This window comes from Bufo gargarizans, chromosome 4 (assembly GCF_014858855.1).
Source record: "Bufo gargarizans isolate SCDJY-AF-19 chromosome 4, ASM1485885v1, whole genome shotgun sequence".
Classification (NCBI taxonomy): domain Eukaryota; kingdom Metazoa; phylum Chordata; class Amphibia; order Anura; family Bufonidae; genus Bufo; species Bufo gargarizans.
This window is the reverse complement of record NC_058083.1, coordinates 19,555,919-19,579,299: the sequence shown is the minus strand read 5'-3', so window position 1 is coordinate 19,579,299 and position 23,381 is coordinate 19,555,919. Positions and strand designations below refer to the sequence as shown.

Sequence of the window (23,381 nt, the reverse complement as noted above, 5' to 3'; positions counted from 1 at the left end):
ATAAAAAAAGAAATAAAATAAAACCTGCCGACACTTACCAGGTCACCACTGGTCTCCACTTCCTGGTCCCGGACCAGGAAGTGGCAAAAGATGCGTACTCAGCCAATCACTGGCCATGTTGGTGACCCGCCTCTTACTTCGATTGGCTGAGCAGGCAATGCCTGCTATTTCTTCAAGCCCGGACCAGAAATTGGAGACCAGTGGTGACCCAATAAGTCTTGGAATGGCAGCAACAAGGGATCGGGGAGTTGAGTAATGCTTCTTTTTTTTTTTTTATCCATTCTGCTACGTATATAAAAAATGTAACCCCACCTGCCTTTAACAGGAAAATATTTTATTGGTTTGTAGTATTTTTTTGAATATTCCTGGACCTAAGCCTGCTGAGAACACAGGGGTTCCTCTAAATCGCTTCCATTTTTGGCTGGCAGAGGTTGGGTCTAAATCAAAGGCCACATTTGGACTAATCTCCAATATGGGTGAGCTGTGACTAATAAACCTAAATTGAAGAGGCGGGGTGAGACTTTGCAATCCATGACAGGCACATGGATTATCTCCTACAATGATCGTAGAAGAAGACTTCATGTAATTCTCAGTTTTGTTGGTTACATGCAGGGGCAGACTGTGAACTTAAAGTGACCCCGGAAAAAAAAATAAGTGGCCCCGTTTTTAAGTTGACTCCAAATTGATGGAAGGCAGGGCCAGCAGTACCATATTGTGGTACATTATACAACCCCAACTTAGCCAAATACCACAGTCCATCACAAAATACTGCCAGCAGCACAAAATACATCCCCAAAAACTTCCACTGACCGGCTGTGAGAAGGGCCCAGGGCCCTGTAAGGCCTATAGCCAATCCGCCCCTGGTTACATGTGACAAATTGGATCAAGTCTGTGGAGGAGAGTAAGGTCTCATGCAGACGGCTGTTGCCAGGCAGTGCCCGCATTACCACAGGTGTACCACCAATGAGGCCAGGTGAGGCGATCGCCTCAGGCAGCACCAGGTTGGGGGCAAGAGGGAGGCAACTGAAGGGCCATGGGCAGTGAGCGCTTTTATTGTGGCCATGGGGTTCGGTTTAGAAATTAGCATTGGGGGGGGGGCGCCGTTTAAGTTTTCGCCTCAGGCAGCAGGAAGGCTAGGTGCACCCCTGCCTATTGCGGCCCACAAACAGCGGGTCCGCAATATACGGCCCGCAGCCATTTGTGCACCATATCACAGAAGGTGCGGAACCCCGCGGAAGCACTCCATAGTTGTCCTTGCCTCCGCACCGCAAAAAAGTTGAACTACGGAAATCGCATGGATGTTGCCCGTGCATTGGGGACCGCAAATTGTGGTCCTCAATGCACGGAAGGGCCAGGCATCGGCCATGTGCATGGGCCCTAAAGTTTGATTTACACGGGACGGTTCTGCACCTTCTGCAGCTTATTGTCGGAAGGGAAGCATTCCTTCCCGACAGTCAGCTGTTCGCTCAGTGAAGACCATGTATTTACATGCAGCGGTCTCCATCTCTGTATGAGGACGAGGGATAGCTATTGCGACAGATTCATGGTTTCTGTCCAGCAGATCGCTGTTTAGACCAGACGATCTGCTGCCCAGAAACTATGATCGTGGTGCCTGCATGAATGACAGGCAAATATACACAGGCAGATTGTCGGGACTCGCCGTTCGCAGGAAAGATCGTTCCCAATAATCTGGACGATTGTTGGCTCGTCTAAATGCAGCTTAAGGGGCTTTCAGTGAACCTGGTATTTCACAAAGCCCCCTCTCTTTCCAGCCTGCTCCTGTCCCCGCCACCGGTGTTCTGCACAGCGCCGTCACATCCGCTGAGGTTTCCCATAACCAATCCCATCACCACTGTAAAGAGGTTGTCTGAAAAATATCTGGATCTCTGCAAATTCCTTTAAGGAATTGCTGGGATTATTTCATATACATTTTCTTTTTTTCCGTATGATTAGTGTTCCTTTTAGGCTTTATTAAAATACTACATGGTACTTAATTGGATTTAAAGAGGACCTGTCCCCCCCTCCTGACTATCATTAGTAACTGCTTGCGTTCCCTATGTACCATAATAGCAATTGAATTCTGTAGTTGCCATTCCTATGATTCTGTATTGTGCAATTCCTCTTTTATTCCTACTAGAAGTTATGAATGAATTGCCAGCAGTCTACAGTAGGGTTTCCTCTAGGTGACACCACTTGGGGATGTGTCCCTGCTCAGTCTGACACTACCCAATCAGTGCTGGTAACACCCGTCTGGTCTTTTATTGTAGACTGCTGGCAATGAATTCATAAATGTCAAGAAGTAATAATAGAGGAGTGGTACAACGTGGAGTTATATTAAAAGATGCTTCAGACGTGTTTTTAGATTGGGAATGCAAGAAGTGTAGTTACTAAAACAGACATTTTAGGAGAGGTGACGGGCCCACTTTAAGCATAATGACACAGAGCACTGCAGTAGTAGTATAAGGGTGATATAGCGAGGATTATGGCCCGTTGAGTGCCGCTTTAAGGTGATGTTTTCTCTTTGAGCTCATGCACATAGCAGAGCCTTGTGCGCAGAATTCTATAGCCTCTGTGTGCTGTTAGTTTATGTGTAAACTGTACACTGGTGTTCCAGAGCAGCATGTTATAAAGACCAGGCTAAACTTTGTAATATATTACATTTTAGCTGATATGGCGAGGGCCCCTTTAAGTTTGCCTTGAGTGAACCCAGCGTTGAGCAGGAGGACGATGGCGAGCGCTTGTCAGCGTTAATAAATTGCTATTGTTCGCGTTTGCAGCGGTTCAAAGAATTTGCCATCAGATGCTGAATCCTGCTATGCCAGCAAAGACTCCTTCCACGCTATAACATATTCTCACCCTCTGCCAGATGAAAGGCCTAGAAACGCTCAGAAGTGGCTGCTTTGTGAGTTAACCCCATCCCCGAAGCAGCAGGACGCTCTCGTAGAAAAGTGCTCAGGAATCTAAGGAAGGGGAAAGAACATCCTCTGTAAATTGAATTGTGATCAGACTCGCTGGAAGGGCGCTGATAGCTTCATAACACCTTCTTCAGGATCCAGCGGGGAACCAGGCTGTATAGATTTGTTTAATGCGCCTCACTTCAAGGGACTCCGAGCAGCCATTATAGGAAGACTTATTTAAAGTAGAAATATGTATAGTACAGCACTCCAGCGACTGTGCAAAAAACCGACTGTGTCTTCATTCACCGGTGTCCATTGCGACGTTTCAGCTCCTACCCCGAGAGGACAGTTATGAAATGATCCATAGAGGGCGACATATCGCTGCAAGTTCTGGAACACTTGTCCTGTCCACACAGCTTCAGTTTGTGACAATGTATCAGTTTAGGCAACGCTGGGTGAGCTATACCCCATAGCATAGGGCAAACCTTTCTGGAAGCTCCAGAAAGCCTAGAATTGATCAGTGGATGTGACAGTAAGTAGACCCCCGTAGGTCATTGTGTTCTGATCTCTTAAGGGGTCATCTGTTTTGGAGGGTGTCCCATCAATAGGGCTGATCACAGGCTGCCCTTCTGTTTAGACCCCCAGCAATCTGTAATCTGGTGGTAAGCGTTCAGTATTCCTGCAGCGCCCCTACAGAGGAAATGAGGTATTACACAGTTGGAATCAGTGGGCTTGTCCTCCAGAGTTTGTAGCCGGCTAACCCTCTTAATTGGTAAATTGTAATACTTGATTTGTATGAGTGTTTTTAAAGGAGTTGTCTCATGAAACATTTTCTACAGTTTGCAAACCAGCACTTGGATCTGAATACTTTTGTAATTGCATGTAATTAAAAATGTAGCATAGCCAGTGAGATATTCAATAAAATGTATCTGTATAGCGCCACCTGCTGTTTTTTATTTTTCTTATTTCTTTGACCTGCTCGCTAAGAAGGCCGCACATGCTCAGTTTCATCCTTCAACTGCCTCCTGAGCTGTGATGGGGAGAGCATGGACACGCCCCCTGAGCTGTGATAGGGAGAGCACGGAAACGCCCCCTGAGCTGTGATAGGCAGAGCATGGACACGCCCCCTGAGCTGTGATAGGGAGAGCATGGACACGCCCCCTTAGCTGCAGGAGAAAATACCCTCCCCTTGAGCTGTCAGCTTGATATAAATCTAGCAGAGCAATGAATGTGGAGATCTCTGGATCCATGTGAGGTACAGGGCTGGTTCTAGCTTTGTTAGGAAGAGGTTGTCATGTACTATATGATGTCTGATTTTAATTTTTTACATTAATCATTGGATAACCCCTTTAAGAGATTTTCTTGAATAGCAATTCAGCTCCATCAAGTAATATTCATGCTTGTGTGACAGATGGCAAAAAGGGACTTGTCCAAGGTCCTGATATCACCACAGTATGTGTTCCACTAGGGGTTTGTCAAAATTGCTAAATTTGAGGTCCAAGGTCCCTCTTGTATTTTCATAGACCTGGATTAGATGGAAAAAAAGTAAGACCTTAAATAGACTGAATTGCTAGCAGATTTCACTTAAGGTCCAGATGGGTGTTACCTGTTGGGGGGGGGTGTCCCTGCACAGTCTGACGCTGGCAGCACTGATTGGATAGTGTCAGACATGCCCCCAGCAGGTAACACCCATCTGGACCTCCATTGCAAACTGCAAGTAATCCCCCTCCTTTTTGGCTACTGGCTGTTTTTTTATCCTGTTGAAATACAGTAAAATTCCTGTAATCCAGCATCCAATAGGTCCAGAATCTCTGCATGATATCCCCAAAGATTAAAGAAACTGAACTGTGATATTATTTGGAGAATTGATTTCTGTATTTTTGGCATCGGTCGTTAATACCTCTATATCTACAAAGGTCACAGTGACCTTATTGCCGATTCCTGACTCTTTATAGTATACGGTACTTGAAGCCAAAACCTGGCAGCGCACAGCAGTGCCCCATGCCAGGACTAAAGCAGAAAAACCTGTCTTGTGGAGATGACGTGGGCATTGAAGGAGCCCGCGCCTGTGTGGTAATCCTGCAGGATAATGAACGGCTGTTCAGCGCCTCTACCCTCCCCCTCCCCTGTTTTTCCACGCAACACTCTATTAGAAGAACCTACTTGAAGGTCCCCTCCCCCACCTCTTCCAAAACACCATTACATGAAATGCATTCAGGATGTTACTCTGAGTATTTACCACCGATTGGGTCACATAAGGTGCAATATTTTCTTGTATTTTCAAGTATGTAATACAATAGATGAAGCAGAGCTGAGGTTGTCAATGTACCAGATTTGATTTTGTCTTTTGGCATGTCCTGTGGACAACCCCTGATATGAACCATGATATTATAGGGACTAGTGTCCTACAAGTGTGTCTTCTCCCATAGGTCCTTACTGTAAAAGTCAAATACCAAGTGGTTGGTGCGCTCCCACCCATAGACCCGCTGGATGGGACCGCGCTAGTACTTGGTAGTAGTAAAGATGTCCACACACAAGATATTTTAGCCCTGATCAGACGGGCTGCCGGGAAAGGGGTGTATAACGAAATATCTCCCATATTACAACCTACCTAACCCTTCAATAATTCAGAAATTGGGAAATACTGTACCCTTGTACTGTGCCATAATGGATTACTAACTGAGGAAATCATCTTAGCAACATGTACACGTAACCCCTACTTACCATCATCTTCAGTTAGATTTCATGCGTGCAGAACTCACTGTTAAAAAATTTGGGCATAATCCACGCCTCGTTTTCAAGGCCACACTCTTTGTGAGGACCCTTTTGTGAGGAGAAAAAGGAGGAGCGTACATAGCCATGTGCAGCCTACTGACACCTCATCCAGCCATCTGCTTGCTCTCTATAGGCACAGATGGTTATTTATTATGCGACTTGCGCCAATTTTCCTGAGTTAAAAAGTCGCATATTTTGCACGTCGGACCCAGTTGGAGAAGTGGGGCCTCCTCGTGTCCTGATAGATTTAATTGAATTTATGGCAGAAGTTGACATTAAAGTTTTTTTTTTTCAAGATCTTTTTACTGATGACCTAACCTCTGGTTGGTGGGGGTCCGACATCTGGGACCCCCGTTGACCAGCTATTTAAGAAAGGTACCGGCGCTCACAGTGGCGTCGCGTCCTTCTCTCTGCTCATCAAGCACAGCGCCGTACATTGTATAGTGGCTAATGCTTGGTATTGCGCCCCGAGCCATGAACGTGATGTCACATGGCCTAGGAAAATCTGCGAGAAGGCCGCGGTGCCACTGCAAGCATAGGTGCCTTCTCAAACTGCTGATCAGCAGGGGTCCCGAGTGCCGGACCCCACCAATCACATACCGATGACCTATCCAGAAGATAGTTCATTAGTAAAAAGATTTCGGAAAACCCCTTTAATTATAGCATAATTCTATTCCAGCTCAGTTTTTCTGCGCCACTTAATAAATCTGGCACATCTTACTGCAGCACACCTTTGATTAAAGGGGTTCTCCGTTATTTAAATATTGATTGACAGGGGTCCAACTTCTGGGTCAGACTGGGGTTCTCAGGGCCCAACCCTCATATTATCTAGGGATCGACCGATTATCGGTTTTACCGATATTATCGGCCGATATTGAGGATTTTAACGGTTATCGGTATCGGCATTTATTTTGCCGATATTCCGATAACAAATCGGGAACACAGATCGCGCTGCTGACAGCGCTCTCCGTGTTCCCTCTGCAGCACAGGGGAGAAGGAAGCAGTATCTCCCTCCCCCCTGTGCTGCTGCAGCCAATGGGAGGACAGGGAACAAGAGAAGGGGAGGGGCTGTGGCCACTGCGCCACCAATGAAGATAAGTCTCTCATTCATTCATATACAGGAGGCGGGAGCTGGCTGCAGAATCACATAGCCGGCTCCCGACCTCTGAGTGGTAGCTGCGATCTGCGGTAGTTAACCCCTCAGGTGCCGCGGATCGCAGCTACCGCTCATAGAGGTCGGGAGCCGGCTATGTGATTCTGCAGCCAGCTCCCGCGTCCTGTATATGAATGAATGAGATTTATTTTCATTGGTGGCGCAGTGTGCCCGCGGCCCCCCACCCCAGTATTAACAACATTGGTGGCGCAGTGCGCCCGCGGCCCCCCACCCCAGTATTAACAACATTGGTGGTGCAGTGCGCCCGCGGCCCCCCCACCCCAGTATTAACTAACATTATTGGTGGCGCAGTGCGAGGTCCTATTCACCCTATTCATAGAGCTCTATCAGGGTGAATAGGACAAGGGTTCTAGTCCCTAAGTGGGCTAAAATTTAGTAAAAAAAAAACAACACCAAAATATTAAGTATAAATGAAAAAGAAAGATTTACAAAAAAAAAAATACACATTAACAATAAACATTCATTTTCAGCAGGATTTTTTATTTTTTTTTCAAAAATGAAAATTCACATAATATAGGTATAAATTATCGGCTATCGGCCTAAAAGTTCACAAATTATCGGCATCGGACCTAAAAAATCAATATCGGTCGATCCCTAATATTATCAATACAATCTAAAAGGTTTTGATTCAAAGAAATAAACCCTTCTGGCAATTTATTGGCTCCAAAGGTAGCTCCAAATGTTTTTTTTTTCCTTTGGACCTTTGTGGTCCACTGTGGTTTTAGAGCCTGGGCCCAGCGAAGGATCCTTTGATGTTCTGGTGGGCCAGTCCGACTCTAGATCAGTTCTACAAAGAGGCCTCAGCGCTCCATGCGCACTAAGGCCTCTTTCTAGGCCATGTAATGTAAAACAGCTGATCGGTGGGGGTGCCTTGAGTCAGACCCCCGCTCATATGGATGTAAAGACTTGCTCATATTGGGCAGCGGCCTGAAAATGGATACACGGGAAATGTCCACTGAGCTCTGGTTTCCAGCTTCGGTGGCACTTGGTAGACCTGCCAACTCTTCCGGGAATCTGTAAGGGCTCAAGCTTTTTCTGGCAGGTCTCTCCCTTTTCTCTTGGAGCCTTCAGAACATCCTTGGAAGGTTAGAAAGTATGACCTAACTGCTTGGCCGTGGCACAACTAGCTCAGAGGCAGACACATTACTACAGTATAGGCTAGTGGTGGGACAGTGTACGTGATTGAACTGCTTACCCACTCATAGTAACTACTTGTAGTCACCACTAGAGGGAACTCACCGCATACAGATTTAAAAACTTACATTGAATTGTATACATCTTTATGTAAGCAGTTTACAACAATAATAGCATAACCCCTCTAAGAATTGAGTAGGTCTGTAAGTTATTTAAAGCGACTCGGACAGAGCACTGTACTTGACTATCTTATTGAGTCCCATGGACTTGGTGGTGGTGAGCATAAGTGACCACTGCTCCATTAAAAATCCTCCAGAACAGGGTCTTGGAACCCCCATTCTAGTGATTGGTGGGGGTTCAGGCCCCCAACGGTCATATACTTGACTATCTTAGTGAGTCCCATGTGCTTTGAGTGGTGGTGAGCATACATGGCCACTGCTGCATTCAAACTCCTCAAGAACAGGGGCTTGGGACCCCCATTCTAGTGATTTGGTGGGGGTTCAGGCCCCAAACGGTCTTATAATAAACACCTATCCCGTGGGGACAACCCCTTTAAGGGATAATGTACTCCTAAAGATAACTTTGAGTGGTGATGAGCATACATGACTACTGCTGCATTCAAACTCCTCCAGAACGGGGGCTTGGGATTCTAGTGATTGGGGATTTAGGCCCCCAACGGTCATATATGCACATACATGACAGCCAGCCCAGCTCCTTATGCAGCCCCACCTCTAGAGGGCCCGATGTGCCAGCACTGATATTGACCTGTGTTGACCCAAACTTTGGTCCTGGAGGAGGACATGCCATGGAATAGACGCTCAGGATGAAGTATGTACCGTATTTTTGCACAATAGAATAAGGCTGCATGTCTTTCAGATTGTTTGATGCATCAATTTCTTCTACAGCCCAAATAATTGACTATATGGTATAAACACCCTATACTTATACACATATGGCTCATGGCGGTGTTATATGTGTCTGGCAGGTGTTATACCGCCACATAGCATTGTAAGTAGACTGAGCATGTGATTGCTGCAATTATAGGATTATTGCTGCCCGGATTCCCTGATACCCCATACATAGGTACGTGACCTGTGATTACTGGCAGTATAAACAGCCCCCAGTCATATTGTACCGCTCGACAGAAGGGCAGCGGCGGCGTATGCATGTACGGGGAATAGTCCTCATTAAATAATAGAAACAGGCGTAATAATAATTATAGGTATGAAGTGTATCACACAACATCTACTGACGGAGCTCCGCTTCTGACACAATAGAAGATAATGAAACAATGGCCTCCTGCGGGGACGGCGCACCGATTGGTGTGTTTTCTCTGACACCGGTAATTGGCAATTACTCTGTGCATCGCAGCTGAAACTCACGTCCTCCTCGCTACTATTACCTATATAGGGTCTGGTATACATACTGGTAGACAGGAGGGGGTTCACTTATCTTCCCTCCCAGAAGGTCCCTCGGACTTTAGACTTTCTCCTAACATGGCAGCCCTTTGGATAAAATGAAATTCCAGCCATGTTTTATGTTGGTATCACAAGGGTGTTCAAAGGGGGTTTCTTAGCAAGAAGACCCCCCCCCCATGCAAGCAGAAGCTAGTGCCACAGATCTGCTCTAAGGAAGCCACGATGGCCCCACCAAGTGGCCACCGCCTGTGACATGCATATGCTTTCAGAAAAGCATATGGACAGAAGTTATCTTTATGAGTGCATTTTCCCTTAAAGGGGTTGTCCCCACGGGATAGATGATTGGCCTGAACACCCACAAATCACTAGAATGGGGGTCTTAAGCCCCTGTTCTGGAGGAGTTTGAATGGAGCAGTGGTCACTTATGCTCACCAGCACTCAAAGTCTATGGAACTCACCAAGATAGTCAAGTACAGTGTTCTGTCCGTGTCCCTTTAAATACTTACAGACCTACTCAATTCCTAAAGGGGTTATCCCATGATTTATGTAAAAAAAAAAAAATGAAAACCTCTAACAAAGCTAGAACCAGCCCTGTACCTCACATGGATCCAGACATGTCCCCGTTCATTGCTACAATTGTTCTGCTAGGTTTATTTCAGGTTGGCAGATCAGGGGGCATGTCCTTTCTGCCATTGTTCTTGTGGTGGCTTTTGTCCAGGCTGAATCCTGGCACTAATGCCAGAAACAGGCTGGATCCTCTGAAGGAGAAATGTTATCCCTGGCAAACTGGCTGATCACCTCCGTGGTTGGGACTCCTTATGGACCTGCAGGCACAGTCCCACGTCACACTCAAAGATCTTGGAGCTTCTCATCGAGATAAGTGAAGTGGAATAGATTAGAGCGATCGCTCGATGATCCCGCTGTGTTTGGTTTTGCCTTTTTCTTTGTTAGTAAATGAATAAAAAAAATCATTGACAATTTGATTATTTTTATTTTTTTTATCAGCCGTACGGTTCAGTCCCGGTGGAATTGCAGATTGAAAGTGGAATTGATCTGGTGGCCAGGCTGTGATTGTTTTCAGTTTCTGCTGAATACTGTTTAGTAAATGAGTCTAGTAAATCCCATCACCGCGCTTCGTGAATTCTTACACTCCAGTAACCAAACCTGACTCTCCTTTTCTTTGTATTCTGCTGGCTGTCTGTGAACCGACTGTGCAAGCCTTAGTGTGAATTCACTCCTAGATCCTAAGTAACCAGATCAGCGTGCCACATGGAGAACCAGAAAAGGAATCTGATGAATAACTAGTCTTAATCTTAATATACACCTACTGATTTCAACTCGATGATGTCTTTATGTCCTAATGGAGAATACGGACAAAGGTGCGCCTCCTGACTGGACGTCCCTTTTTATTATATGCTACAGTATTCTGCTATATTAACACCACTCATCAGTATAATGCTAAACCTCTCCTTTACCCTGCTATATCCTTGACCATTACCCTTGTCCACTGTCTGTCCTCTACATTATATCTCTTTACCTTCTTCCACCATATTTTCCCCTCTATTATTTCTAATTAAGTTTTTGTCCTCCTTGACCTTCCCTTCCATCTTCTTCACTTCCATTTACTCTACTGTCCTTCCAGTTACCTTTTTTCGACCTTTTGTCTTCAGTGCCATTACCCTGACATTTTTCCTAGTATCTGTCTATCTCTCAGGTTCTCCACATTATCTTTTTTCTCCCTCCACATTCATCTCTAGCATTATCTCATTTGGCTGTCCATCTGCTCCATTATCTCTGTTCTCTCTCGGTTCTTCTCCCACAGTACCATTATCCACCTTCACATCCTCTCATTAATGGCCTCCATCCATCCTCCCATCTTGTCCGCGCTACTTCTGTCCACCCATTATCCCTACCCACCATATGTCTTCTCACCATTTCATCCTCTCCCTCCATACTTTATCTCTGTCCACCCAGTGCTATTGCCTCTCTCCATACTCTTTGGCACCATTGCCTATTTGCATTCTCATGCATTCTCTATCACGTCTTCATTCTGCTTCTTCATCTTCCTGCTATTATTTTAATTTAGACGTTATTTGTTATTTGTCACACACAACGCCCTACAAGTATGACGAACGGTGAAATGATTAAATGACGTCCATTACAGATGGAACAGTTATGATGGCCTGCCTCACCAGTGCCATACAAACAAATTCCACTGGGTATTGAACCCAGGACCTGCTGTTCATATGACAGAACCCTTACCAGTAGAGCCACAGGCAATATCTTGTTTTCCTTCCTCTTCATTATTGTCATCATCAATCCTTCCATTGTGTCATTAAAGCTATTCACTATAGTATTGTCTTTGACATAACTGTCCATCCTCTTCTTTTTTCCACTGTCCAGCACCCCTTCATTTATAACTTCTCTATCCATCCTCCATCCTTTTCATCATTGTCTCTAACCTCTTCATAATTTCCTCTATCCACCCAACCACATCTACCTTCATTACTACTGTCCACCCAACCTTATTCATCATTATTAGAGATGAGCAAATTTCATATTTTGAAATTCGTTCACACTTCGTTTGTTGGTAAAAGCAGAATTGCGTTATGGATTCCGTTACCACGGACCATAACGCAATTCTATAACGGAATGTATAACTGAATGCCTTTAGAGGACTCCGTTATTCATTCCGTCATAATAGAAGTCTATGGGCTGCATACTAGATCAGTCCGGTTTCCGTTATGCATTCCGTCATAGAATTGCATGATGGCCCATGGTAACGGAATCCATAAAGCAATTCTGCTTCTACCAACAAACGAAGTGTGAACAAATTTCATAAGCGGAAATTCGCTCATCTCTAATTAGGGGTGGGCGATTTAGACGATATGCAATATAAACTATATAAATTTGGCCAACGATAGAGGTTTCGTTTATATCGCCATATCGAGGTAGAACATGGCATGCGCCGCTCTCGGCACGTTCTCCTGAGCCGGCACAGTGGAGAAGGGAGTCCCTCCCTCCCCACTAAGTGCGGCTGCCGCTGACCACCAATGAGAACAGACTAGGAGGAGGAGGTCCTGAGAGGTTAATTGCAGCGGATCACGGCGCGCAGTAATAGAGGCCAGGTATGGGATATGGCCGATACATGCAGGCTACGTCTGTATTCAGGCATATTAACTATATTCATTGGTGGCGCAGTGGCCACAGCCCCTCCCTTCTACTCCCCCTCTTCGAAATATTATATTAATTGCATAAAATATAAGAAAAATAACTGGATCGCACATCCTCAATACTATGCTTTTATCTAACTGCTTCTCAGCATAATTAACATTGCTTCTCAGCACAATATAACGTATACCTACCTCTATGCTGCATATTGTACATGAGGCATTAGTATACAATTTGATCAAAAAGCATAGGCACACTCACTGCGACAAGGGTGCCTCCTTGAATGGGACCCTAAACTAAATTTGGCGCAGCACTGCATGGCGACCATCAACGCAGCAGCATCGCCCCAGCAGGCAGCAGGACCCAGAAGTCAAACAGCACCCACGCTGTCTGGCAAAGCCACCTTGGCACTGGGCCCCACCAACCCATAAGGATAGCACCAAAGCAAGAAATGGCTGTAGTGCAGCACTGCACCATGTGAACAGGTGTGGAACTCCAACTGCGCCCCCCTTCCCCCTCCACACGATGAAATAATTGGTTTCAGTGGTCCCAGGGTGGCAGCTTCTGATCGGAGCCCCAGCAGTGTAATCCTGGGGCTCCGATCGATTACCATGGCAGCCAGGACGCTACTGAAGCCCTGGCTGCCATGGTAATCTCCCTGCTGCTGTGTGCACTATGCACAGGGCAGCAGGGAGAGTGTGAAGTCCTATTAACCCTAGTAGAGCTCTATTAGGGTGAATAGGACAAGGGCTCTAGCCCCTAAGGAGGCTAATCGTTATTAAATAGAAAGAAAAAAAAAAAGTTTACCCTCCCCCCTGGAATATTGACTATATTGCATATCACACATGCTTAAAATTATATCGCAATATAGATTTTAGGCCATATCGCCCACCCCATCTCTAATCATTATCTCTGTCCACCAAACCACATTCTCCATTACCTCTGTCCACCCAACCATATTCTCCACCATTACCTCTGCCACAGTCCCATCATCTACACCACAAAGTTAGGGTATCTTCAGAGCTTTGCAACTGGGTTTTGATTCTCCATGATCATTGTATAGTCACTAACCCCCCAATTCTAGATGGCTGCAATGTAAAGCATTAATTACGAGGTACATGAGAATGAAACATACCTCTCTGACCCTAGAATCTGCTATATATCGATAGGTTTAAAAGGAGCTTGTATCCTTTGTCGTGCAGAATAATAGAATTTTCCTTTTCCACTACACTACACTGAGGTGATATCCGGGGCCGCTAAGCCTCCTTGTGATTTAGGGGCTGTGAGGGTACTGCATGCTATTCTATGCTGTTTCCCGTTCCATATGAATCTTATACAGTAGATTGAAGAGCTCTCAACTCTTTTCCGGGCACCGGAACAGGGAGTGTTTCAAAGAAGTATAATATTTTAGGAAAAATGTAAATTTTAACCGTTGATATGCGGCCAAAAAGGGATATGGGCAATAACATCCATTTATTCAAAAGGACTTTAAGATCTCTAAAAAGAGTTGGAAAGTTTTGAGAGTATAAATAAGAGTATGTTGGGGTTAATTGTACTCCTAGGTAACGTAAGGCCTTATCATTCCAATGGAAACGGAAGTTAGTTTGAAGAATAGCTAGCCTGTCTGCAGGGAGATTAAGTGGCAATGCTTCTATTTTCGTGGTGTTTATTTTATATCCTGAAAATTTACATAATCTTCCAGTAGTCGAAAGAGGTTTGGCAGGGTTATATGTCAGTTAAAGTGAGCAGAATATCATCTGCAAACAGGGAGACTTTACATTCTACCTGATTAACCTTAACCCCATGTATATCAGGATGGGCCCTAATAGCTGCAGCCAAGGGCTCAATACATAGCACAAAAAGGAGGGGGGAAAGTGGGCAACCCTGACGCGTACCGTTAAAGATGGGAAACTGTGTCGATTGTACATGAGGCATTTTGATAGTAGCCATTGGCCAAGTGTAAAGTGCATGGAGTGCAGTGATAAAAGATCCTGTGATGCCAAAGGCTCCTAGTGTGGAGAACATGAAGGGCAAGCTCAGGCGGTCAAACGCCTTTTCAGCATTGAGGCTTAACAGTAAAGCCTGGTGATTGTTTGTTGACAACATCTATCAAATCTATAGACCTCCTCGTATTATCTCCTCCCTGACGTCCCATCATAAATCCCACTTGGTCTTTATGCACTAGCTGGGGTAACCAATACGCAAGTCGATTAGCCAGGATTTTGGTAAATATTTTTAGGTCTGGGTTGAGGAGGGCTTTAGGTCGGTAGTTTGTACAATCTCGCGTATCTTTACTGGGTTTTGGGATGAGGGTTATATAGGAATGTAGAATAGATGCAGGTTTGGAAGAGCCCTGTACAAAAGAATTGCAAAGCGATGGCATATGTGGGAGGAGAATAGAAGGAAGGGTCTTGTAGTAAAGATAGGGTAGGTAGTTTATTCACCACCACTTGAATTCTTCCATCGTAATCTGGGCATTAAGAGATGACAAAGCCTCCCCTGATACCTTTGGCAAGTTACATTTGTTTAAAAAAAAAAAGAGGTGAAAAGATTTTGGCATTCCGCCTGGTCAGATGGCACCTGCTGTGGGAGCAAATAAAGAGAAGCATAAAATCCTTGAAAAAGGTCCGAGATTGCCTTAGGGTCATATATCTTGGTTCCATCAGCACGCTTCAGGACTGTAGGAGATCCTGAGTGGTTAAAGTCTCAAAGTTGTCTTGCTAATATAGTGTGGGGTTTATTACCCCAAACATAGAAACGCTGCCTTGAATATAAGAGCTTTTCTGTTTTTGCAAAGGCCAATTTGCGTAACCTGTAAGTACTATAGTAAGTACTATCCAGCGTAACAAGTGATATGAGCGACGTGTCTCTAATTGGGACTCTAGATCTTTCGACTGGGTCCTAATAGTGTCTTGATGCAAAGTACTTTTTTAATCTCGAGCCCAAAGCAATACAGCTGCCTTTAAAAACCGCTTTATGCGCCTCCCCTAGTGTAGAGATAGAGGAGACAGAAGATTGATTAAGCGAAAAGTAGTCAGAGAGATTGGTTTCAAGTTCTTCTCTAAGTATTGGTCTAGTGAGGAAGGTATCATTTGATCGCCAATGACACACCCTCGTACTCGTATCAGACGATTTGATGGAGATCGAGATCAGAGCATGATCAGACCACGTGATATCACCTATTTCCGCATCACTGTGTAGCCGAAGAGTAGGGATATTACCAAAGAAATAATCAACAAGAGTATGCTTGCGATGTGGATGGGAGTAAAAAGTATAAGTTCTGGATGTGGGATAGTTTATTCTCCACAGGTCATATAGTGCAAACTTTCGGACTAAATGTGAAACGTGAGACGTGAAAGTCTGCGCTGGGAAGTCGAGGGTGTAATCCCGCTAAGGGAAGTCCTATCCAATTGTTCTGAGAAAGAAATATTAAAGTCACCCCCTATGATCAGTGCAGCAGGGAGGTACTGAGAGAGCAGCAATAACACCTTATTCAAAAAGGGTATTTGGGCAGAGTTGGGGGCATACATGTTACATATTATAAGTGGATTGCCATTGAGGGTGGTTTTGAGTATAACATATCTACCATTCGCATCAGAAACTGAAGATTCAACTTGCAGAGGGCAATTAGCAGACAGAAGAATAGCCACTCCTGCCTTTTTTTTGTCCGCTGAGGAAGAGTATACTCGGGGATAAGACCTAACTGCAAATTTAAAAGAGCCAGTTTGATAAAAATAGGTCTCCTGAAGGAAAACCACATCTGCCTTTTGAGAGCAGCATTCATTGAGGGCTAACCTCCTTTTTGCATTAGAATTAAGACCTTTTACATTCAATGAAATGCACTTAACCATCTGTGTGTGTACACAAAGCACCATACTTGCTATTAGAAGTGCACAGGATATTCCTACCGGAGACCCAAGGATGTTGGGCAGAATTTTTCACTGCACCTGAGATGTATCCTGGGCATCTGTAACTAGAGATAGGAAAAGGGAGACACAGAAGGGAATGGGGAGACATACAATACCGTGAATATATAACATAATACCATAAAGCTTTCCAATCATGGGGTATAAATACACAGGTAGGGGTCGGAAGGGTGTATAAAACTACCCCGCATCCTCCCTGTGTCCTCCCCCCGTCCTTTAATGAGACAGGTGGAGGAAGAAGGGCATAAGAAAGAAAACCATCTGTTGGGCTATGGCTGAATGCCCACCAAAATAAGGCATACAATGAGAAAAGAGATAATGAAAAAAAAGGAAAAGAAAATTAAACAAAAACATGTCAAACAGCTGGAATGACTATACAGTTTCTTCAAGCGTTGCAGGTGCCGCTCAGTGGTAGAGCTTCAAGCAGGGGACGTTGAGTGGGTGTTAGCCCGCAGTTGATCGTTTTCATTGAGGCGCATCCCGGTATCCAGATTTGGACAGGTCATCTTGCGGAGGGGAACAGTGCCTCTTCTGACGGACAGTATGCCACACCGGGGCTGGAGCAGGTGACGAATCCAGAATCTCCCAGTCCTCAATGGGTGGAACAGAAATGTCCAAGGCTGAACAAAATGCCTGTAAATCCGCATGACTTTGTAAGGTAGATGTTTTGCCATTCTTAGAGGCCATTAAAGCGAATGGAAATCCCCAGCGGTACGGTATTTTCTTATCACGTAGACAAGCTCATAGAGGCTGCAAAGATCTCCTTTTTTTGGAGGGTTAGTCGGGAGAGGTCTTGATAGAGCTGCACAACTGTGCCCTGAAATTCAATGGAACGTAAGGAGCGAGCCTTAGCCATGATGGTTTCTTTAAGCTGGAAATTATGCAGACAGCAAATCACATCCCGTGGTTCTACGGAGGAGCTTTTGGGGCGCAAAGCTCTATGTGCTCGGTCTAAACTAATAGCCTGGGGTGGTTTCGAGCCCAGTATTGCATTAAAAAGTTCTCCCAATAAATCATACAAATTCTCCTTTGGTTCTGGCAGACCTCTAATTCTAATATTATTCCTGTGCCCTCTATTGTCCAAATCTTCTAGATGAAGGTACAGTCTGAGAATGACTGGTAATGATAGACTGTAAGTGGGTGATATATCTACGTGTATCATCGTGGTCCGATTCAATAGAGTCAATGCGAGCAGACATCTGTTTAAGATCTTGACGCAGAGAGGATATTTCAGATTTACATGCATTTCTCACCTCTGCTATTAACGTCTTGAAGTCTTCTTTGGTAGGCAAATGCTGTAGGGTCTGGTGTAGCAACATGGATGACTGTGAGGATGGTACTGGCTCTCTTCTCCCTCCTCGACAGAGTCTGATAGCTGATCCCAGCTTACATGGTCTCCTTCCCGTTTTCCAAGGGTCTGAGCCTGGTCTGCGAGGTCTTCTGAAGGGTCTCCCCAATCCTGCCGCTGCTGGGATGGTGTTGTCGCCTGCTTCCCCTGCCTTGCTGCCGATTTAGGCGGCATGGCAGTCAATTGATGTGCCCTTATATTAGGCCTTAGAAGTGCTTCTGTGGTCTGGCCTCGATGTCTGGGGATAAATCTCCTGCTGCTAGAGAGAGGGGGGACAGAAGGGTGTTCTGCGACAGACCTCGTGGTTGCGGAAGCGCCGGGGCAGCCGCACTTCTCAAATCTGCGGAGGTCGGAGGCGGAAGTAGGCTGCCAGCGGGAGGCGCGGGAGCCGGACTCCTATTAAGGTAGATATGTAGCGTGGGATACACAGAGCCTGTGACCGAAGGGTTCCTGGGCTTCTTGGGGATCAGTTTCCTCCCCATGGGATGCTTCACTTCTGCAGATGGGTCCCCTTAGCAAGTTGTAGCTGCGGAGCTTAGCGTTCACGCCGCCATCTCCCTAGACGTCCAGGCCACGCCCCGTCCATAGCCTTTAAAGTTGATTTATTAACCAGCTGAGTATTCTACAACGATATGGTCTCATTCAGATGGCCATAATGTTGGCATATTTTATTTTACAGCATTGTGCGAAACATTATGGACCCAAAAATAGAGATGTCAGAAATTGTGGAAGTGTCAGACGTCCAAAGCAGAACCTGGAGGGACCTGCCGATACATATTTGCCTCATGCTGTGTATCATGTCATGTGATGCAGCTCTGGTGCCTTAGATCTGCACCGTAAATATACAGAAGTGGAGGGAAATATAAAATGTAGGTTGCGTCAACTGCAGCATGTATTTTCTATTGAAAGGTTATTATCAAAAATAAATTCTCAAGTCTATTTCAATTCTTCAACATTTTCAAATCTTTTCTTGCTGTCAGTGAATGTAAATGTGATTTATAGACCTTCTGGAGACTGAAAACTCCCCCTGACCATGTGCTGCTCACACAGCTGAAGGGCTGTAACATGCCATACATGTGGACATGATCAGTACAGGCTACAGCCCTTGGATGTAAACAAGAGTGTTCCATTCTTTGACAGTAAGCAGACATAATAACCAGGGGTAAGGAGCTGAAACACAAATTTTGCAAATGGAAATGTAATCCCATCAACACCAGGAAAATCTAGATTAATCGATCTCCTGATATATTCTAGATGAGATTGGTGAAGTCTGTGATCTCGGACTATCTCTGATTTCCATAATTAAAATGCTCCATACAAAGTTTTAGCCACTTTGACATCGCTTAGAGCTTTCTATTACTGGAAAATCAATGTCATACTATATTCTTATTGATACTGCTATTCTATACAGAGCTACAAATCCACAGCATAGAAATATGGGGGAGCTCATTGTATGCCCCCTCATTTAATGATGGCTTCAGTATGCAGTAGGCCCCTCTTAGTAGTGGCTGCAGTATGTTGAAAGCTCCCCTATTAGAGGCTGCGGTATGCTCCCTCTAGTGGTGGCTGTAGTGTACAGTAAGCTCCCCCAAGTGCAGTAAGCTCCCCCTAGTGGTGGCTGCAATGTGCAGTAAGCTCCCCCAAGTGGTGGCTGCAGTATGCAGTAAGCTCCCCCTAGTGGTGGCTGCAATGTGCAGTAAGCTCCTAGTTTCCCCCTAGTGTTGGCTGCAGTATGCTCCCCCTAGTAGTGGCTGCAGTGTGCAGTAAGCTCCCCCTAGTGGTGGCTGCAATGTGCAGTAAGCTCCTAGTTTCCCCCTAGTGTTGGCTGCAGTATGCTCCCCCTAGTAGTGGCTGCAGTGTGCAGTAAGCTCTTAGGTTCCCCCTAGTGGTTGATGCAGGCAGCGAGAATTTTTATACTGTATCCATGGCTTTTATAATTCTGTGGCTGCCCAGAGGAGTCATGTGACTGGCGCCTTACAGTCAGCATCGTGTTTGTGTCTTATTACTCTTATAAATAGCGCTTTAAACAGAATTTAATTTTTTCTCTTTGCTAGTTTTTCCCATATGGAGATGCATCGAAGTTTGCCCAGCACGCTTTCCGAACCTTTGATAAAAATGGAGATGGTACCATCGACTTCAGAGAGTTCATCTGCGCTCTATCCATCACTTCAAGGGGGAGCTTTGAACAGAAACTAAATTGGGCTTTCAATATGTATGACCTGGACGGAGATGGAAAAATCACCAGAGTGGAGATGCTGGAGATCATAGAGGTTAGTACCCGGAGCTGCCACCCATCACAGCTCATCATGGGCAGCTAAGATGAACGCTTTTATGGAGGGTAATAATTAACACGGCACAAAGTGAGATGAATGTAATGTCGGAGTGCCATTGTCCTCGGCTACATGGCATAGTGTGATAACACTGGTTATGGGTGTTGGTTTTTACTTCTGTATCCTTATGTGACAAGAAGGTAATCAGATTCCCCCTGGCCGTATGTTTCTGGTGAGACTGTAGGCCCTGCTGCCTTAATACCAGTGTTTTGGTTATATACTTTATTAGGCAAATGTGTGTTGTTGTTTTTTTATTAGAATATAGCCTGTAAACTTTCTCCTTATCAAGAGCCTGTCTTCAGGATATACTGTGTAACATACAGAGGCCGTCTTCTCAGCCTGGCTCTTCTCTCCCTACTTCAGCCTCTGCCTTCCTGTCACAGTGCGGTTCACTGTAGTCTGGCAGCCTGCGCTCTTGCGTACTGGCCAATTACCGTTTTCCGTGTATGCTGGTTGTTTGGGTGGAGCGTGCTGACTGTGGTCTTTTGTAGTGTGTGTCTTTTAAATTGTGTACTCCCTGTATCTGTATCACAGTGCAAATCACTGTGACACCGTGTTGAGGTGTAGGCTGTCTGCCTGTGCTCTTGCGTACTGGCTGAGGTCCGTTTCCCGTGTATGCTGGTTGCTTGGGTGGTGCGTGCTGACTGCGGCCTTTGTAGTGTGTGTCCTCTGAATGGTCTACTCCCTGTATATGTATCACAGTGCGAATCACTGTGACATTGTGTTGCCGTGTAGCGTCTGCGCTCTTGCTTACTGTCCTGTATATTGTGCACGCTTTGTGTCTTGTCGGGTAATTCTTCCCTGAGCCTGTGCTTAATTACCAGGTGGTCAGGTGCCCTCATCACCCTAGTATTTCGACCTGTGTGCTGTGTGCCTGGGAGTTTAGTCTATCTCCAGGAATGCCATGTGCAGGGTGCATGTTCCTGACCAGTGTTTGTGACTCTATCCTGACTTGTCCTAGTCTGTCTGGGAATGCCATGCTCCCCATTCCGCATGGGTTCCAGGCTATGTACCACGTTTCTATGTTATGTTTCAGTATTTCCTACAGTGTGTTACAATGTCTCAGTATGTTTTATATTACTTTGTCTTAGTTTGTCTGGATCTGTCTGTGTGCGCCATGCATCAGTTCCGCATGGGTTCCAGGCAATGTATCTAGGGTTGAGCGGATCGGGTTGGCATTGCTGTATCCGAACCCCATTCTTTTAAAAACGTCATTAATAATATGAGCTCCGTCCTAATGTAAATGTATGTCCTTCACAGATGTTTTTCAGATGTTTCTGCAAATATACTAAGCCGAGTTCAGCTTTGTATTTTGATACAGTAATTTATGCGACTAAATTAACTGACAAGTGATAGAGGCGAAACAAAGTAAGTCTCGCAATATTTGCGTAAACTTAGGAAACACCTCCGCAGAGGACATACATTACAGACCAAAAGTTTGGACACACCTTCTCATTCAAAAAGTTTTCTTTATTTTCATGACTATGAAAATTGTAGATTCACACTGAAGGCATCAAAACTATGAATTAACACATGTGGAATTATATACATAACAAAAAAGTGTGAAACAACTGAAAATATGTCATATTCTAGGTTCTTCAAAGTAGCCACCTTTTGGTTTAAATACTGCTGAGCTTCAAGCTGAGCTTCAAGAGGTAGTCACCTGAAATGGTTTTCACTTCACAGGTGTGCCCTGTCAGGTTTAATAAGTGGTATTTCTTGCCTTATAAATGGGGTTGGGACCATCAGTTGCGTTGTGGAGAAGTCAGGTAGATACACAGCTGATAGTCCTACTGAATAGACTGTTAGAATTTGTATTCTGGCAAGAAAGAAGCAGCTAAGTAAAGAAAAACGAGTGGCCATCATTACTTTAAGAAATGAAGGTCAGTCAGTCCGAAAAATTGGGAAAACTTTGAAAGTGTCCCCAAGTGCAGTCACAAAAACCATCAAGCGCTACAAAGAAACTGGCTCACATGTGGACCACCCCAGGAAAGGAAGACCAAGAGTCACCTCTGCTGCAGAGGATAAGTTCATCCGAGTCACCAGCCTCAGAAATTGCAGGTTAACAGCAGCTCAGATTAGAGACCAGGTCAATGCCACACAGAGTTCTAGCAGCAGACACATCTCTAGAACAACTGTTAAGAGGAGACTGTGTGAATCAGGCCTTCATGGTAGAATATCTGCTAGGAAACCACTGCTAAGGACAGGCAACAAGCAGAAGAGACTTGTTTGGGCTAAAGAACACAAGGAATTGACATTAGACCAGTGGAAATCTGTGCTTTGGTCTGATGAGTCCAAATTTGAGATCTTTGGTTCCAACCACCATGTCTTTGTGCGACGCAGAAAAGGTGAACGGATGGACTCTACATGTCTGGTTCCCACCGTGAAGCATGGAGGAGGAAGTGTGATGGTGTGGGGGTGCTTTGCTGGTGACACTGTTGGGGATTTATTCAAAATTGAAGGCATACTGAACCAGCATGGCTACCACGGCATCTTGCAGCGGCATGCTATTCCATCCGGTTTGCGTTTAGTTCGACCATCATTTATTTTTCAACAGGACAATGACCCCAAACACACCTCCAGGCTGTGTAAGAGCTATTTGACCATGAAGCAGAGTGATGGGGTGCTGCGCCAGATGACCTGGCCTCCACAGTCACCGGACCTGAACCCAATCGAAATGGTTTGGGGTGAGCTGGACTACAGAGTGAAGGCAAAAGGGCCAACAAGTGCTAAGCATCTCTGGGAACTCCTTCAAGACTGTTGGAAGACCATTTCAGGTGACTACCTCTTGAAGCTCATCAAGAGAATGCCAAGAGTGTGCAAAGCAGTAATCAAAGCAAAAGGTGGCTACTTTGAAGAACCTAGAATATGACATATTTTCAGTTGTTTCACACTTTTTTGTTATGTATATAATTCCACATGTGTTAATTCATAGTTTTGATGCCTTCAGTGTGAATCTACAATTTTCATAGTCATGAAAATAAAGAAAACTCTTTGAATGAGAAGGTGTGTCCAAACTTTTGGTCTGTACTGTACATTTTACGGTAGGACGGAGCTTATATTAACGTAGTTTATAAAAGAATCTGGTTTGGATACAGAAATCCGAACCCCATTTGCTCAACCCTAAATGTATCTATGTCGTTTGTATGTCCGGCACGGTCTGTGACTCATTTCTATCTTCTTGTGAGAGCAGGGAAGAGAGAGGTGA

The 23,381-nt window shown here is 45.0% G+C and overlaps 1 protein-coding gene across 1 annotated transcript in view; it reads left to right on the top strand.

Annotated features, from left to right (window-relative positions):
• The window catches only part of VSNL1 (visinin like 1), a 135,743-nt gene that overhangs the window by 99,136 nt on the left and 13,226 nt on the right, over positions 1–23,381 (top strand). Inside the window, exon 3 of the mRNA XM_044289766.1 lies at positions 19,898–20,113. Coding sequence (XP_044145701.1) covers positions 19,898–20,113 — 216 coding nt within the window. The remainder of the gene's footprint in view (positions 1–19,897; positions 20,114–23,381) is intronic.